The sequence below is a fragment of the Humulus lupulus genome, chromosome 4 (genome assembly GCF_963169125.1).
Source record: "Humulus lupulus chromosome 4, drHumLupu1.1, whole genome shotgun sequence".
Taxonomy (NCBI): Eukaryota; Viridiplantae; Streptophyta; class Magnoliopsida; order Rosales; family Cannabaceae; genus Humulus; species Humulus lupulus.
Genome location: NC_084796.1, coordinates 132,012,856 through 132,029,973, shown reverse-complemented (window position 1 = coordinate 132,029,973; position 17,118 = coordinate 132,012,856). Strand labels below are relative to the sequence as shown.

The following is a 17,118-nucleotide window of genomic DNA, read 5'->3' as shown; positions in this document are numbered from 1 at the left end:
AAGACCCGGCCAAGGGGAAAGGACGAAAGGCCGGAACTGGTAGGGGAGGTAAAGCTGCCACACCCAAGAAGACAAGTGGCGAGGCGCAAGGGTCTTTGGTGGTGGAGAGGGCAATCGTGCCCGTGGTGGAGAAGCCTCCCATCAAGGCGCCTTCCGAGAACATGGTGGTCTCGAGTAGTAGCAGCGACGGGGAAGGTCTTGTGTTCCCCGCGAAGATGGCTGGAGTGAGCAAGCGCCCCGGAGGAGAGGCCGAGGGCGACAAGAGGAAACGCCTTAGACATTCTTCTCCCGGAGGTGATGGAGACCTCCGGGCTGCGCGCAGTCCCCTCCAGACTACCCCCACCAAGCAGCAAACACAACCCCAACAGCAAAAGCAACAGCAACAACAACAACAACAACAATAAAGACAATCAACACCGCCACAGCAGTAGCAAGAACAACAGCAACAACAGCAGCAACAACAGCAGCAACAACAAACCGGGGCGGTAGTGTCTTCGCTACCGTCCCTAATACCCCGTCTACCTCCTCCTCCAGTCCAAAGGGAGTCCACCATTTCGGGGTCTCCTTCTGCTCTTTCTCTTCCACTTTCTCAACAAACAAGCCTTCCTCAGCCTGGCCTGAAGTTCCACTTCCCTCAGAAACCAGCCCGTTTCCTCGCTGCCCTCCTGGAGGGTGTAAGACGGGCTGATAATTTTTTGAAGAGGCGGTTGAAGGCTGAGAAGGCTGTTACTCAGGGAAGGGCAGACAACCTGTCTGCCGTGAAGAGAGCTGAGCTGGCAGAAGGGGTGAGATCCCTTCACCCGGCTGGAGCGGTTTTGGATGGCCCGGCCTTGAAGAAGAGGCTGGTGCCTAGGCTCGGACGTGCATTGGCGCCGTTCGGAGAGGAGATGATGGAGGACATGGCCCTGAGCTTGTGCGAGCTTAATTCTGAGAAATGGGCCATCAGTAGCAGTAAGGACCCGCTGTTGCTGACACACGCCGTAAAGCAGCAACTTTCAGGGGTAAGCTGTCAGTTGTTGTGTTCTGGGATCATTTGTCTTAGTACATTTGGTTCTGCTTAACTCATTCTGTTGTCTTCCCTTGCAGGCCTCTCTCATCGCGGAACGCTCGTTCCGGGAGGTGGGTGCAGTTCTGGTTCAGTTGGAGGAGAGCCAGGTGGCTCGCCAGGCCTTGGAGGCGGAGAAGCAGAAACTGACCCAACAGGTCGAGAGCATAAAGGGGGAGGCTGTGGAGAAGATTAACCAGGCCCGGCGCAAGGTTGAAGAAGAGGCGGACAAGAAATATCTTGCCAAATATCAAGAGTACCGGGCCAGTGCGGAGAATGAGTTCAAGCGGCGGTCGGATGACTTGAAGGCCAAAAACTCCAAGCTCCAGGAAGAGCTATCCCAGGCCAGGGAGGAGAAGGATACCCTGGATGCCCGCTTGCACTCGAAAAATGATCTCCTCCTTAAGAAGAACGAGGAATATGCCACTCTTCAGAATAGGCTGCACGAGGAGGAGCAAGATCACAAGAGGAGCAAGGATCTCGCGTCTATGCAGGAGTTGGGGCTCGCTGAGAAGGACAAACAGATTGGAGCCTTGCAATTCACTGTCAGGGGGCATGTGACCGAGAAGCAATCCTTGCTGGATCAAAATAAGGTGAAGCGCAAGGAGATTGATTCCCTTAAAGGAGAGCGGGATGCATCCAAGGCCGAGTTGGAAAAACTGAGGGCTCAATTGGCTGTCGCGGAGGCAAAGCTGGCGACCTCTGAGGCGGAGCGCTTGAAGGAGAAGGAAGATGCCGAGGTGGTGCTGAATAGAACGATTAATCTATCCCACGTGGTCCTCATGCACCAACTTTGGAAAATAAATCCGGAGGTAGTAGGCTACCTGGGAGAGGACGCCGCCGCCATGAGGGAAAAGATACAGGTGTGGGATCAAAGCCCAGAGGTGTACGTCCAGACTTATAACATCGACGAGCCTGCTGGAGCCCCTGAGGCAGAAGATCCCGAAGAGGCAGGGACCTCTAAACCTGCCAGTGATGAAGTTCCACCTTCCAATGAGCCGACTCCGCCAGCCCCAGTTGAAATCGCTGTCTCCGTGGTCCCGGTCGTGGAAGCCGCTGCCACCACCCCCAGTGCTTGAAGGGGTCTTATCCTTTGTGTATATATAATAATTTTTTATTTTATTTTATTTTATTTTTTATTTTCCTTTGGGGCGAAGCTCCCTGTACTCTTTTTTAATTGCGGGAACATTACAGATGCCCGGTCCGCAGGACATTCATTGTAATAATTGTAGAATTCTTCTTTCCTTTTCTGCTGAGTTCCTTGTTTAATTTTGTGCTTAGGGTAAAGACTTTTATACGGTAGAAACTGCTGTAGGGGCGCATAAGGTTTTGGTTCCAACGGCCAGAACCTTTGCATTTCTAACTTGAAGCTCCAACGGCTTATGTCTTTTCCCACGTAGTTTCTAGGTTACGGAGGGTTCTTGGTTCCAATGGCCAGGCTCCCTCTTTCATCGTACTCAGCTTTCCTAAGGTAAATAGCCAATCCCGGAACTTGTAGTTATACCGTTCGCCGGGATGGCTAAGGTGACCCGTTCCATCTCCCCATCGCGATCTTTACAAAGCTTGCGAGGCAAACACTTAATACGATTCCGCGGGATGGTGCCGGAACGGGAGTTCTTTTGGTGAGCGTCGGTAGACTTAGGGCTAGATCTTTGCGAAACAAAACTAACTGTCATCGCGGACCTCACGGTGGCCGACTTCAGGGACTTGGCATGAAGCCTTGCGAGGCAAGGTTCGTTGCAGTCGGGGAAATCGTCACGCCTACCATGTGCGATCCTGGAGAAGGGGCTTTGCGAAGCAAGGCCTGCTGTAATTGGGGGATCGATTATATCTGCTCCCAGAGCTGAAGCTTGCGAAGCGAAGCTTGCAGTGGTTTCTAGAAGCTCGCCATGCATTATTTTGTGAGACCCGGAGCTGAAGCCTGCGAAGCAAAGCTTACAGCGGTCGCGGATCTTGCCATCTTTCGCCTTGCGGGACCCGGAGCTGGAGCTTGTGAAGTAAAGCTTTCAGCGGTCGCGGATCTTGCCATGCATTACTTTATGAGACCCGGAGCTGAAGCTTGCGAAGCAAAGCTTTACAGCGGTCGCGGAGTATTCTGCGAAGGACTTGTCAGGAAGTTGGGGGTGCTTCGGCGTAGCTCTCTGAATGTGCCTCGACCCCCAGTCCTGTTCATCGCTGGGCTACACAGGAGATAATTTTCATGATGCATAATGGCAGACATTTTCATGGCAATTTTCACATAATGCACACATGACACGTAATGCAAATATGTTCATGGCAACAAATCAACCTAAGCTTAACAATTTAAAATTTTCAAACACAATGCTAACACATAAGTGGTGTTCTCTGTATGTTTTGTTCAAGGGGCATATGGCTAAGGCATAGCCATGTATACCCCCCCAAGTGAGCGTGGGGTCCGGACGTCTCCGGACCGCGTGGTCACTTGTTAAAACGCAGTTTGGAACAAAGGGATAAAAAATGCAGTAAAAGCGGAGTGAATCTCTCCGTGTTTTATTAAATTAGCCTGTTAGGCATGTGTTTTACAGCTGGGAGGATTATCTCCATATTTTACATTTTTGCTACGTCCCCCAAGGACTTTCGACTAGATAGTCCGGGGCCTACTGATAGTAACGGCGGAGATGCTCCGTGTTCCAGGCGCGCGGGACTTTAGATTCGTCGAGTCTCTTTAAGTGATACGTCCCATGGCCCACTTTTTCTTGGAATTCATAGGGGCCTTCCAAGTTGGGTCCGAGGACTCCCACTCCCGGATCCTGCGTAGCAGGAAATACTCTCCGTAGGACAAGGTCCCCAACTTCGAATGTACGGCTCTTGACCCTTGTGTTGAAGTGTCGGGCTATCTTGCCTTGGTACATTTTGAGTTGGACCTGTGACTGCTCCCGGAGCTCTTCGATCATGTCTAGGGACTCCTGGAGAAGGGCGTGGTTCCGGGTAGGGTCGTAGGTGTCCTGCCTGTGAGAGGGGTTCATAGTTTCTACTAGGATGATGGCCTCACAACCGAAGGTCATGGAATAAGGTGTGTGCCCCGTCGAAGTTCTCTCTGTTGTGCGATAGGCCCAAAGTACTCGCGGAAGCTCTTCCGGCCAGTGAGCCTTGCATGCTTGGAGTTTTTTCTTCAACGTGGTCTTTAAGATTTGGTTCACCGCTTCCACTTGCCCATTAGCTTGAGGTCTGGCGACTGCGGAAAAGCTTTTGATGATTCCATGCGAAGCACAGAAGTCCGTGAAATGCTCACTATCAAATTGCTTCCCGTTGTCGGACACAATTTTACGTGGAAGCCCGAAACGACACACTATATTCTTGATGACAAAGTCCAGTGCTTTCTTAGACGTGACCGTGTTCATAGGTTCAGCTTCAGCCCATTTGGTGAAGTAGTCTACCGCGACTATGGCATACTTCACTCCACCCCTTCCAGTTGGAAGGGAACCTACTAGGTCAATGCCCCAAACGGCGAACGGCCAAGGGCTGGTCATTAAGGTAATTTCTGTAGGCAGCGCTCGCGGAACCTTGGCGTACCTCTGGCACTGCTCACATTTTCTGACATAATCCACACAATCCTTCTTCATGGTGGGCCAGAAGTATCCTTGACGAAGGATCTTTTTGGAGAGGCTCAGCCTAGAGGTATGGTCGCCACAGAAGCCTCCGTGAATCTCATGGATGATGGTGCTGATTTCGGTTCCGGCAACACACCTAAGGAAGGGTATGGACAACCCCCTGCGATAAAGCTTTCCATCCATAACCACGTATCGGGGAGCTTGATATTGGAGCTTTCTTGCGTCAGCTTTATTAGTGGGGAGCTCTCCGGTGGTGAGAAATCTGAGGATGGGTCCTTATTAGGAATGGGAATGGTCGATGATGGAATTTACCCTCTGTGTCTCAGTACTAGGTGCTTCTAAGTGCCCGATGGGCACTAGGCCATATTGTTCAATCTCCGGGTCTATCGCAAGCTTGGCCAGTGTGTCCGCGAGTGAATTCTGGTCCCGGGGGACCTGGCGGATTTGGTAGCCTTTGAAATGCTGCAGGAGGCCGCGGGAGAGAGACACGTAGGCAGCCATTTTTTCGCCTTTCGTCTGGTATTCTCCGGATATTTGGTTTACCACAAGTAGGGAGTCGCTGTATACTTCGATTTTTTGGGCTCCGACTTCTCTGGCCAGTTGTAATCCAGCTAGCATGGCTTCGTGTTCTGCCTAGTTGTTGGATGCTGGGAACGCGAAACGGATGGCGCTCTGGAGCTGATGGCCTTGGGGAGAAATTAGGATAACCCCTGCTCCAGCTCCTTTTTCATTCGAGGCTCCGTCTACATAGACCTTCCATGTGGGAAGTTCCGGGACAGGATCTTCCGGGAGGTCATTCATTCCTGAGCATTCCACAATAAAGTCCGCGAGAGCTTGGGCTTTTATGGAAACACGTGACTGGTAGAGGATGTCAAACTGGCTCAGTTCCATGGCCGATTTAACTAATCTGCCAGAAGACTCGGGCTTCTGCAAGACTTGCCGGAGAGGGTGGTTGGTGAGTACTCTGATGGTGTGCGCCTGGAAATAGGGCCTTAGCTTCCGCAAAGCGATTAGCAAGCAGAGGGAGAGTTTCTCAATCATTGAATATCTAGACTCGGCATCCAGTAACCTCTTGCTCACGTAATACACAGGGAGCTGGAGACGGCCGTCTTCCCGGACGAGAGCGGCACTTACGGCATACTTTGTCACAGCTAAGTACAAGAACAACGCCTCTCCTTCGACAGGTTTGGACAGAATGGGAGCTCGAGTCAGATGTTCCTTGAGGTGTTGGAAGGCTGCTTCGCATTCGGGGGTCCACTCGAACCTCTTGTTTCCTCGCAACACATTGAAGAAGGGGACACATTTGTCAGTGGCCTTAGATACGAAGCGGCTGAGAGCAGCTATCCTTCCAGTAACACTTTGGACATCCTTATGCTTTCGGGGAGAAGGCATATCTATGAACGCCTTAATTTTCTCAGGGTTGGCTTCCACTCCGCGGGAGCTGACAATGAAACCGAGGAACTTCCCAGACGAGACCCCGAAAGTACATTTCTTCAGATTCAGTTTCATTCCGTACTTTCGGATCACGGCGAAAGCTTCCTCAAGGTCATCACTGTGGTCCTCGGAGGTCTTGGATTTCACCAACATGTCGTCTACATACACCTCCATGTTTCTCCCCAGCTGGTCCTTGAACATCTTGTTTACTAGACGCTGGTATGTCGCCCCAGCATTCTTCAAACCGAAAGGCATGACCACGTAACAGTAGACACTCTTGTCCGTGAGGAAGCTGGTGTGTTCCTGGTCCGCGACATGCATCTTGATCTGGTTGTATCCGGAGTATGCATCCATGAAGGATAAGAGTTCATACCCGGAAGTAGCGTCTACCATCTGATCGATTCGCGGAAGAGGGAAACAGTCTTTTGGGGAGGCTTTGTTCAGGTCCGTGAAGTCTATACACATTCTCCAGGACCCATTGGGTTTCGGGACCAGAACCGGGTTGGCCAACCACACGGGATAGAGTGACTCCTGGAGAAAGCCTATGTACATCAGCTTTTCCACTTCAGCTTTGACTGCTTCGGCCCTCACTGGGTCTAACGGCCTCCTCTTTTGGCGAACTGGAGTTGCAGATGGGTCTATGTTAAGTGCGTGGCACGCAACATTAGGATTAATCCCCATCATATCAGCGTGGCACCATGCCAGGATATCCTGATTATTCTTCACAGTGGCCACGATCTTTTCTCGAATGGCCGATGAAAGGTTTTTCCCCACCTGAATGACTTTGGTGGGATCTCCCGGGTTGAGGATCACCTCTTCGACTTCCTCCATCGGCTCTATCTCCCTCTCGACTCCCACTCTAGGGTCGAGTTCGTTAACGTATGCCCCTTGGGCACCCCCAGTTTCTGGTAAATCCTCCGCCAAAGGTGCGGCAACAATCGCCTCCTGGACCGTGTAGACTGATCGGACGGAGACGTTATAACAGCTTCGTGCACTTCGTTGGTCTCCCCGGAGGGTGCCGATACGCCCGTTGTCGCATGGAAACTTCAAGCATAAGTGGCGTATCGAGGTTATGGCCCCAACATCGATTAGGACCGGTCGGCCTAGGATGGCATTATACGTCGTGGGGCAGTCGACCACCACGAATGTGCAGTGCTTGAAGGCACAAGCGTCGTGGTCTCCTCTGAGGGTGACTGGAAGTTGAATTTTTCCTAAGGGCATGAGTGCATCCCCATTGAACCCCTGAAGCTGGATGGGGCATGGGGTCAGATCTGTCTCGGTTAATCCGATCGCGTGGAAGGCAGCTTTGAAGAGGATGTTTACGGAGCTTCCATTATCTACTAGGATCTGTGACACCTTCTTATTGGTGATCTGGGCTTCCACGACGAGGGGATCGTTGTGGGGGAAGTGCACATGTCGGGCATCATCTTCCGTGAAGGTGATGGGAAGATCCAACATTCGGGGACGCTGAGCAGGTGACTGAACCAAGGCGCACATCTCCCTGGTGTGTTCTAACTCCCTCAAGTACCTTTTCTGGGAGTTGCGGGTGCTTCCGGCAAGGTGCGGTCCTCCGGAAATGGTGGCTACGTGTCCGTCAACGGGTGGCGGAGCAAGGCCAGGCGGATATGGGTTTCCGGGTCCTGGAGTCAACATGGCAATAGGTGCCGGAGAGGTTGGAGCAGGAAGTGCTGGGAACTGAGATCCAGGAGCTTGGGGATGACCGGCTCCAGGAGCGCTAGCGGTCCCCCTCTGTCCCGGAGAGTACGCAGCTCCGTGAACTACTCCCTGTCCGGGATAGATTATGGGTATCCTCACCCATTGACCGAGGTGTCCCGCTCTTGCCAGGGACTCGATCTCATCCTTCAGCTGAAGGCATTCGTTTGTGGTGTGCCCCACGTCTCCGTGGAACTCACACCTCTTATTGGAGTCTCGCGGACGCCTTCCTCCATGAGACACTTTCGGGGGCTTCCTGTAGTTGACCATATTACAGGTCGCCCGATAGACATTCTCTCGTAAGTCTATCAAACTGGTGTTCTCCGTGAACTTGGGCTCATAGTCCTTTCGGGGTTTCTTTGAATGGTCCCCCCAGTTGGAGTTTCTTCCGCCTCGTTTATTCCGCGACTGGCTTAGATTTTGTTCTCGGCCTTCCACTTGCGGTTGCGACGGGCCGGGAGCGATGCTACATCCGGTTTGTACAGCTCCGTACCCAGAGAAATGGGTTTGACTCGGCGTCTGAGCAGACGCGGAAGGCCCATACACGCTTGGAGTGAACTGGGCTCCTGGAAGCGTGAGGGCTGGTGCGGGAGCTTGCGAACCAAAGCTCGGCGCAGTCACGGAGGGCGTCGGAGCTGGGGGAACTCCAAAGGCCTGTTGGTAGGCATCCTCAAGGTTGATGATTCCCTGAGCTTTTGATATGAATTCGGACAGAGTTTCTGCTCGTCTCCTTTGCATTTCTCCCCATAGCAGGGAGCCGACGGTAAGCCCCGATTGAAGGGCGATCAGCTTCATGTCATCGCTGACCTTGGTCTTAGCAGCAGTTTCCATCATTATTTGAATGAAAGCTTTGAGGCTCTCATTGGGTAGCTGCTTGATGTTGGTTAAGGAACCAACCTCCATGTCGTGGTCCCGGGCAGCAATGAATTGCCTCCTGAATGCGGACTGTAGCTCCTTCCAACTGTGGATGGATCCGGGAGCTAATCTTTTCCACCAGTCCTCCGTGGACTTGGTAAGGGTGAGCGAGAAGCACATGCATTTGGCATCCTCACTGACGCGCGCCACTTGCATCATCTTGTTGTATTTAGCTAGATGGGTGCACGGGTCTGTCCTCCCCTCATATAATTCTATATGAGGCATTTTGAAGTTCTCCGGGAGGGGCGTTTCCGCGATCCTCCGAATACATGATTCCGGGTTTTCCTCCTCAGAGTCTGACAGGGCCCCACTTTGCTTCCGGACCAGCTTGGTCAAGGCAGCGATCTATTCCTCGAGCCTCTTTGTATCGCTCTCCGAGAGGTCACGTCCCCGGAGCTTGTCGTTGAGATGATTTCGCAGGTCATCTCCTCGAGGCCGGGCCTTTTCTCCTTTGGCCTTTTCATACTTGGCCTCCAACCCTTCTTCTTAGGTCCACCCTTGGGGCTGAAGGACGTCTGGGCTTAGGAGCGCCAGAGACCTTCTGCGCGCGGGGGGGGGGGGGGGGGCAGTCGGCCTGGTGATTCACGCCTTTAGGAGGTGTAGGGGCGTTAGTGCGCACAGGCTCCCCAACTTTTTCTTTGCCCTTGTTAGGGGCGGCTTTGGATGGTCCAGCAGCGGCTGGATCCGGCATGGTGGCATCAGCACCACCTAAAACAGAGGCGTCCTCGTCCGAGTCGCCTAGATCTCCGAACTTGCTTTGGAGGCGCTCCATCATGCGCTGCATTTTTTCGGCGACGTGCTCCTGCTCAGCAAGCTTGGCCTTAGTGGCCACCAGTTCTTCGGCTACTTGGGCCAGTTCTGGATCCTTCTCGTAGTAGTAGCCGTCTTTGTAGTAACCGTCTTGGACATACTCTTCTTCGTTTTCTAAGTATGTCGTATCTTCAGTACTGACCCGATCCTGGCGGGATGTCGGGTCTTCACCTTGGTATTCCGAGTCGTGGGTACTTTCTCCTTCGGTCTGGGCTGCCGAGGGTTCGTTTTGTACCGCATCTTCCATCATAGTATCGGGGTTGACCCTAGCATTCTTGTCAACCGCGTATTTTCTCGTAGTCACCATCTTTTCAGTACGGAGTGAATACAAAAAACGTACACAGAAAAAGAGCTGATTAACAACTCCCTACAGCTCTCAATGAAAGCACCAAAATGTTTACCGAGTTTTTCAGAAACGAATACAAACAAAATAATAAATAGACAAACAGGTTTTTTACGTGGTTCAGGAGTTAACGAGCCCTAGTCCACGAGTCGATGTTATTATACTTGTAGAAAATTATAGTAAAATGGCTGGTGTACAAGAACCTCACAAACTCACAATGTTTCTCTCGGGTTCTCTTGAAGAAGATGAAGCTAGAGAGATTTTGGCAGAGTTCTTGCTCGGTAACTTGTTCGCCCTCCCTCCTATCGTAAAATGAGGAGGTCTTTATAGCTAGGGTTTTGGATTAAGGTTTTACTCTGCCCTCATGAGTCTTAATTACACCAGTCGTAAATAGGGAATACAATTACCGTCGTAGCATGGCTACCAGGCTCTACGCAGGTATAATTACATGAAAATATGGGGAATGACAAAAGGCAGCCGTCTTTTCCAGGCTGTCAGCGAAACAGTAGGCGAAAAGGCACTTTTAGGCGTGCTGGGATGTGTGCGGCCTCGACCTGTCGGGCGGGATCCTGTGTCAGGTGAGTATCATTCCAACTATGCCTCCTCGGTGACTCGACCGCTTGGTCTTCTTCCGTGCAAGGCACGGAACTGCATCCGCGAAGGTAACCTGAAGAGCTTCTCCTGGAAGGACCTTCCCCGAAGGATATCATTTTGGGAGTCCGGGAGAATTGACGAGCTTCCGGGTCGCGGTTGCTTAAAAGAGTGTGCTGGACACTAAACGGGTGAGGCGAAGCCTTTCTGTCCATCCGCGAGCCCTGGTCATTCTTCGTGAAAGACTTTGATAATTCTGCTTCCCCGAGGCTATCCATCTAAACGCTATCCGGAAATCTGGATAACAATATCAAATACATTTGATCATATAGATTATATACATTGGAACAAGCAACAAGCATCTTTCATTTTTATTCTTTTCCTTTCCAACTAGGACTGGTAGCAAATCTTAGCTCAATTCAAAACATGCCAAAAAAAAACAAAATGGAAATATTTGATTCCATTCTAATCCCAAGTAAGCTAAGTTGTCTAAACATGTTTTCTATGGTGATAGGAGACCAAAATATTAGAGTATGCGAAACAAAAGATGATCAGTGATTGTTTAGGTCATAATGGACCCCATAAAATCGACTAAAGATATGATCTTGAAAGCAATCTGAGAACAATTAGAGAATATTATATTGCAACTACTAAAGCCTCTCTGATCTAATCCAACTTTCCCAACATTTATACCAGTATATTTCAGAGCCAAAAATCAATCAAAGTATCTTGTCTCAAGAACAGTTCAAAATAGCAATCAAAATATGATCTTTAAACATAAACTCAAACAATGACCCACAAAGTTGAAAAAACTCAAAATCAAATGAATGCTTCAAATAAAAAGTCTGAAAATATTTCAAATCAGCAAATGCCCAAACCGTACCTAGTGAAAGCTAATGTAGTTGAGGTAACCCAAGTCTTGAACTGGTTGGAGACTGAGTGAGGAAGGGAGGTGCAACTAAGCCAAGATCGAGGGAGTGAAAAATTGCCAACAATCTGCAAAACCCATAATTAATTTTGAAAATAATGATAACTTTTGAGGCTAATGCTTCCAATAACACCTAAAACTAAATATACCTACCTGGCTTGCCAAGACCGAAGAGAAGGAGTGAAACACAGAAACCCAATGAATGGAAACTGATTGACAGAGAGATAGAGAAAGATGAGAGAGAGAGAGAGAGAGGAGATATGAGGGATGGAGGAGACTTGAGCTGAGATTTGAAGCAGGGATGGAGGAAACCGAAGCTGGATAGAGTTCGGAGACGTACTGTGCTTAGCCGAAGAAGAAAATGGGTGAGTCCGAAATTGGAAGGAATTTTTCTGAAAAAAATGTACAAGTGGCGGGCTCCCAAAAAATCACCGCCTTTTTCATTTGCCACATATATAATATTTTCCATAATACTTTTTCATTAGTATTATATTCATGTGTTATGGAAATGAGTATTTGGTGTAGTGAGGGACAGGAAAACCTAAAATGCGTATTTTTCCATTAGAGTGGCTTGTGATTGTATAGAACTTTTGAAAGTTTGTAAATTGTCCTTAAACCTTGTTTTTGGGATCCCATGTGCCAAACATTTAATTAAATACAAATTTATCTATTTATGACCAAAATCTTTTAATCTTAACTTGATTATGACTTTAAGATCATGTTTTCAACTAAATGACTTGATTAGTGAGTCTTGCACGATTAAAAACACACAGTGTAACAGTCTTGATTATCCAGGACGTTACAATAGAACACCCCGGCATCCAACCATTTAAGGATCTGCTCAAGTACAACCTCCGTCATAGCTGGATTGAGTCTTCTCCGAGCCTCTATAGATGGCTTGCTATCTTACTCCATTAAGATTCCATGCATTTCTATTGAAGGGATTATTCCTCTAATATCCGCCAATGTCCACCCAATGGCCAATTTATGAGCTCGTAAAACCCTCAACAATTTCTCCAGTTCAATTTTTGAAAGGTCAGCTCAAACAATTACCGATAAAGTCTCCTTCTCATCGAAGTACGCATAACACAAATGATCCGGAAGAGACTTTAATTTTAATTGTGGTGGCTGCGAATAGATGTAAATGGTCGTTCAAATCCCTTTGCCAACTCTTCAAATTTCTTCTTGTACGGTTGGTAAGAGTTAATCCACTTTACATATTCTTTCATCTCAACATCATCATCATCTTCCTCACCACCCGTCAACATCGCCTCTAAGGCATCACTACTCACCCTTCTTCCCGAAACTGCTTTATCTATCACATCCACACTATAGCAATTGTCACTAGCCATCGGATATGTCATTGCCTTGAAGACATTGAATACCACCTCATCCCCCTGAACTCTGAGTTTAAGCTCTCCATTTTGAACATCAATGAGAGCTTGTACTATTGCTAGAAAAGGCCGCCCATGAATAAGTGGGACATTTGCATCTTCCTCCATGTCCAACACAATAAAGTCTGCTGGAAAGATAAATTTATCGACCTTCACTAGGAGATCTTAAATTATCCCCCTCGGATAGGTCGCTGATCGATCCGCCAACTGTAGTGTAACAGTGGTTGCCTTTGCCTCACCCAAACCAAGTCTTTTGAATACTGATAGAGGCATGAGATTGATCCTAGCTCCCAAATCACATAGTGTGTGTTTACACTCAAAGTTACCAATTGTGCATGGGATTGTGAATCTTCCAGGATCCCTCAACTTTTGTGGAAGCTTCCTTTACAAAATAGCGCTGCACTCTTCGACCAATGCCACGGTTTTGTAATCCTCTATCTTTCTCTTCTTTGATAAAATATCTTTCATAAATTTAACGTAACTGGGCATCTGTTCTAGCACTTCTGCAAAGGGGATGTTGATATGCAACCTCTTGAATACCTCTAAGAACTTTGCAAACTGCTTGTCAAGACGGTTCTTTTGGAGTCTCTGTGGATATGGAACCTTTATGTGGTGATCTATAGACACTAGAGGTACCACTTCTCTTGCTGGAAGATTCTCAGTAACCTTCTCTTCGCTAGTCTTCTTGTCCTCAATAGTAGGTGTTTGTTGATCCTGCTTCTGCTCAACTTTCTTCTCCATACTTGGTCCCTCCTACACTGTTTCGCTCCTCAAGGTAATAGCTGGCACTGGTCATTAAGATTTCTCTTCAGATTCATTTTAGTAGTGCTTGGCAAGTTACCTTGAGCCCAGTTTGCCATTAACGTGGCCAACTGTCCAATCTGAGTTTCCGAGCTCCGAATTGATGACCTCGTTTATGTCATAAATTGAGTTAACACATCAGCCTGACCATCTTGTTTTGCATGCATCGGTTGCTATGCAGGTCTTACTGGTTGCTGCTAATAAAACCCAGGAGGAGGTCGTGGATATTGCGGTTGATTCTGCTAAAATTGTTGCTGAGTACCCTGACCACTTGTCCAAGAAATTTTTTGGTGATTCCGCCACCCAGGATTGTAACTCATGGAATATGGGTTGTTGGAGGGCCTTGGGAAGTTCCCTATTGCTTGCACTTGCTCCATAAGAATGTTATTAAAATCCCTCATTGTGCATTGTTCAAATAAATGAGGTCCCCAACATAACTCACATATGACTTCCATCTGCATAACTAGAGCTTGAATACTGTGATGCTGTAACTGTTTTGTCAATGTTGCCACTTGAGCTGACAACATCGAGATGCCATCCAATTCATGCACTCTAGCCACCTTGTTAGTGGTTTCTCTTTCTAATGGCCATTGATAGTTATTCATATCCATTTCTTCCAACAGATCATAAGCCTCATTAGTGCTCTTACTCATGAATGCTCCTCCAGACGCTGCATCAATGATTGTGCGAGTAGTACTACACAAACCATTATAAAAAATATGGACTAACATCCATTTCTCAATTCCATATTGGGGAAATTTTCTTAACAACTCCTTAAACCTTTCCCACACATCATACAGCGACTCACCATCTCTTTGGTTGAAATTGTTTATTTTACCTCTACACCTTGCAGATAACGATGGTGGGAAGAATTTGGCCAAATTTTTCTGAGTGAGCTCCTCCCATGTTGTGATTGAATTGGCTTCCAAGGAAATAAGCCAACTCTTTTCTTGGTCCCATAGTGAAAACGGGAATAGTCTCAACCTCACTGCATCATTTGTCACTCTGTTCATCCTAAATGTGGCGCAAAGCTCTAGGAAATTAGCCAAATGTAAGTTTGGATCTTCTGTTGTTGATCCCCCAAACTAAACTGATGATTGTACCATTTGTAGAATAGCATGCTTAATTTCAAAATTATTAGCCTCAACTGCTGGAGGTCTAATGCATGACTGTGCCCCCATGACAGTAGGTAGCACATAGTCCCTCAAACTTCTTTGTATTGGTTGCTGAACTGGTACAACTCGTTCACCAACTCCTGCTTCTCCAACATTACCTGCTGCTATCCCATAATTAATATACTCAGCGTTTTCATGGGCAATGTTGTCAACCCCTTCGTTACCTCTATTATGAGCCATTCTTTCTAACCTTTTATGTTTCTGATTTCTTCTGCAGGTTTTCTCAATTTTAGGATATTCAGACCCCTGTCGTCGCATAAACTGTGTGAATACTTGAAATCACAAATTGCGAAAAACCAGAATGAGAACGGTATAAAAGAAAAGCAACAAAATTAGAAAAAGATTTAATTCCTTGACATTAGTAAAAACAGTCCATGGAAACGACGCCAAAAATATGTTACGAATTTTCTACACGCAAGTATACACGTTTGTTTAACAAATAATATAATGTAAGAAATGTCGAACCCACAAGGACTGTTACCAAGTACCAATCATTTATCCAAATATTATATTTGGTTAATGATAATTTGATTATAAGAATTAAGTAAAACTATTGAAATAAGAACGTAATTGCAGGAATAAAAGATAGCAAAGGAAATAGAATTCAATAATTAAATGAACTAGGGTAACTAACTTCATCTACCATCCACTTTATATTTCAATAACACAAATTATACTATTCAATTCTCTCTCGTAATAGCAGGTCAACAAAAGTAACTTATATTCGTACTAGGATATATAAGTCTCAACCTTATGTAAATTTTATACATCTCTGTGATAAATGAACATAAGACAGGCATTAAGTAAGACAACCCTAAAGCTACACAAACCAAATAGGTACTCTCATCCTATAATAAAATCTGTCTATCCAATTACAGCATAATCAATTCTCACTTCTCAGATTTCGAATCAAAATCATATAAATCATGTAATAGATGGCCAGCCAATCACAAGCATTAATCATAAATTCAAATAGATCACAAGATAGAATAGAAATCATAAAAATTGCATTAATTCAAAATTAAGTTTCAGGAGAATCCATTAACACCCTAGAAAAACAGTTTAGTTCATGAAAAAATTCATAACAACCATAAAAGAATTAGAAAGCATCCAAATTTCAGAAATTAAAAGTAGAAAAGAAGAAAATCTATGATAAGTTCTTTGATTCCACTTGCAATCCTCCACAATGTGCTTATATCAGTCTCCTAGGGTTTTTTTCTTTTAAAATGTCATTAAGAAATCTTTTCTAGTCCCTAGTTAATTATGTGCGAAAGGACAAAATTTCCCTTGAAAAATACTCTAAATTTTGCTTCCGTACAGACTAGCGCTGCGACTCCATCTGGTAGCTCTGTGACTCTGGTGTGCTTCGCATTCCAGATTTTATCTCTGGAGTATGTAGCACCGCAACTTTATCTGGTAGAGCCGCAGCTCTATTTCCCATTTTAATTGAGCCTCAGTTCTGTCTCCCTGGCGGCTTAACACTAATTAAGGCTACAGCTCTACACCATAGAGTTGCGACTCTAATTCCAATTTTTCACAAAATCATCAATTTTACCCCCAGTTTTGCCCAGTTTCCATTCCCTAGTCCCTTTAACACCGTTTCTTCAAGAATTAAGCGATTTTACTCCAATTTCAAGGTATTTCCTTAATAACCACACTTAATCCTTAAAACACAATAAACACTCGCATAATATCACACAAAACAAAAAAAAAAGACTAAAATTGCATCTTAAAACACGCCATAAAAACATATCAAAACTAATCCTAACACCAGCCAAGAAGATACATACGAATAAATGACCAAGAAGCAAGTAGCATCTATCGAACATCTTACTAAGATTCTTATGATGACGATGAGGGGGATAGTTGATACTGTAATGCCCTGGATAGCCAAGACTCTTACACTGTGTGTTTGAAAGGAGCAAGACATGCTAATCAAGTCATTTAGTTAGAAACGTGTTACTGAAACCATAGTTGAGCTGGGGTTAAAAGATTTTGGTCATAAAAGACGCATTTAATTTAAATAAATGTTCTATACATGGGATCCCAAAAGAAATAGAGTTTAAAAGACTGTTTACAAAATTCCAGAATATATGTACAGCTATTAGCCACTCTAAGGGCAAAACAGACATTTAGGTTTCCCCCGTCCTGTACCACTCTTGGGCCGTGGCGGCCAATCAGCTGACTATGTACATTCAGCCTCAAAGCTCTCCAACTCAGGACTGGTCCACCTTGCTCTTTCCTTTACCTGTACCACGAAGCACCCGTGAGTCGAGGCCCAGCAAGAAACCAAATAACACAGCATAATCAAACAACTCATAAAGCATAGTCATATATTCGGCAATCCATAATGTTCACATAATCACACCCGTGAGAGCGTTAATTAAGATTAACGAG

General features: G+C 46.6%; 1 protein-coding gene across 1 annotated transcript; it reads right to left on the bottom strand.

The window, feature by feature from the left end:
* Nucleotides 1-13,788: 13,788 nt before the first annotated feature.
* LOC133832548 (uncharacterized) lies at nucleotides 13,789-14,901 on the bottom strand. Its single transcript, XM_062262874.1, has 2 exons — nucleotides 14,731-14,901; nucleotides 13,789-14,631 (listed from the first exon to the last, which is right to left on the bottom strand). The coding sequence occupies exons 1-2, from the start codon at nucleotides 14,899-14,901 to the stop codon at nucleotides 13,789-13,791; spliced, it is 1,014 nt and encodes a 337-aa protein (XP_062118858.1).
* Between the last annotated feature and the right edge of the window lie 2,217 nt (nucleotides 14,902-17,118).

Excerpts from the sequence above, each read along its gene's own strand:
- LOC133832548 (XM_062262874.1), bottom strand. The coding sequence starts at position 14,901 with ATGGCTCATAATAGAGGTAACGAAGGGGTTGACAACATTGCCCATGAA. Across the intron at positions 14,632-14,730 it reads GGGACTATGTGCTACCTACT|TTTGGGGGATCAACAACAGA; the intron begins GTCATGGGGGCA and ends TCATCAGTTTAG.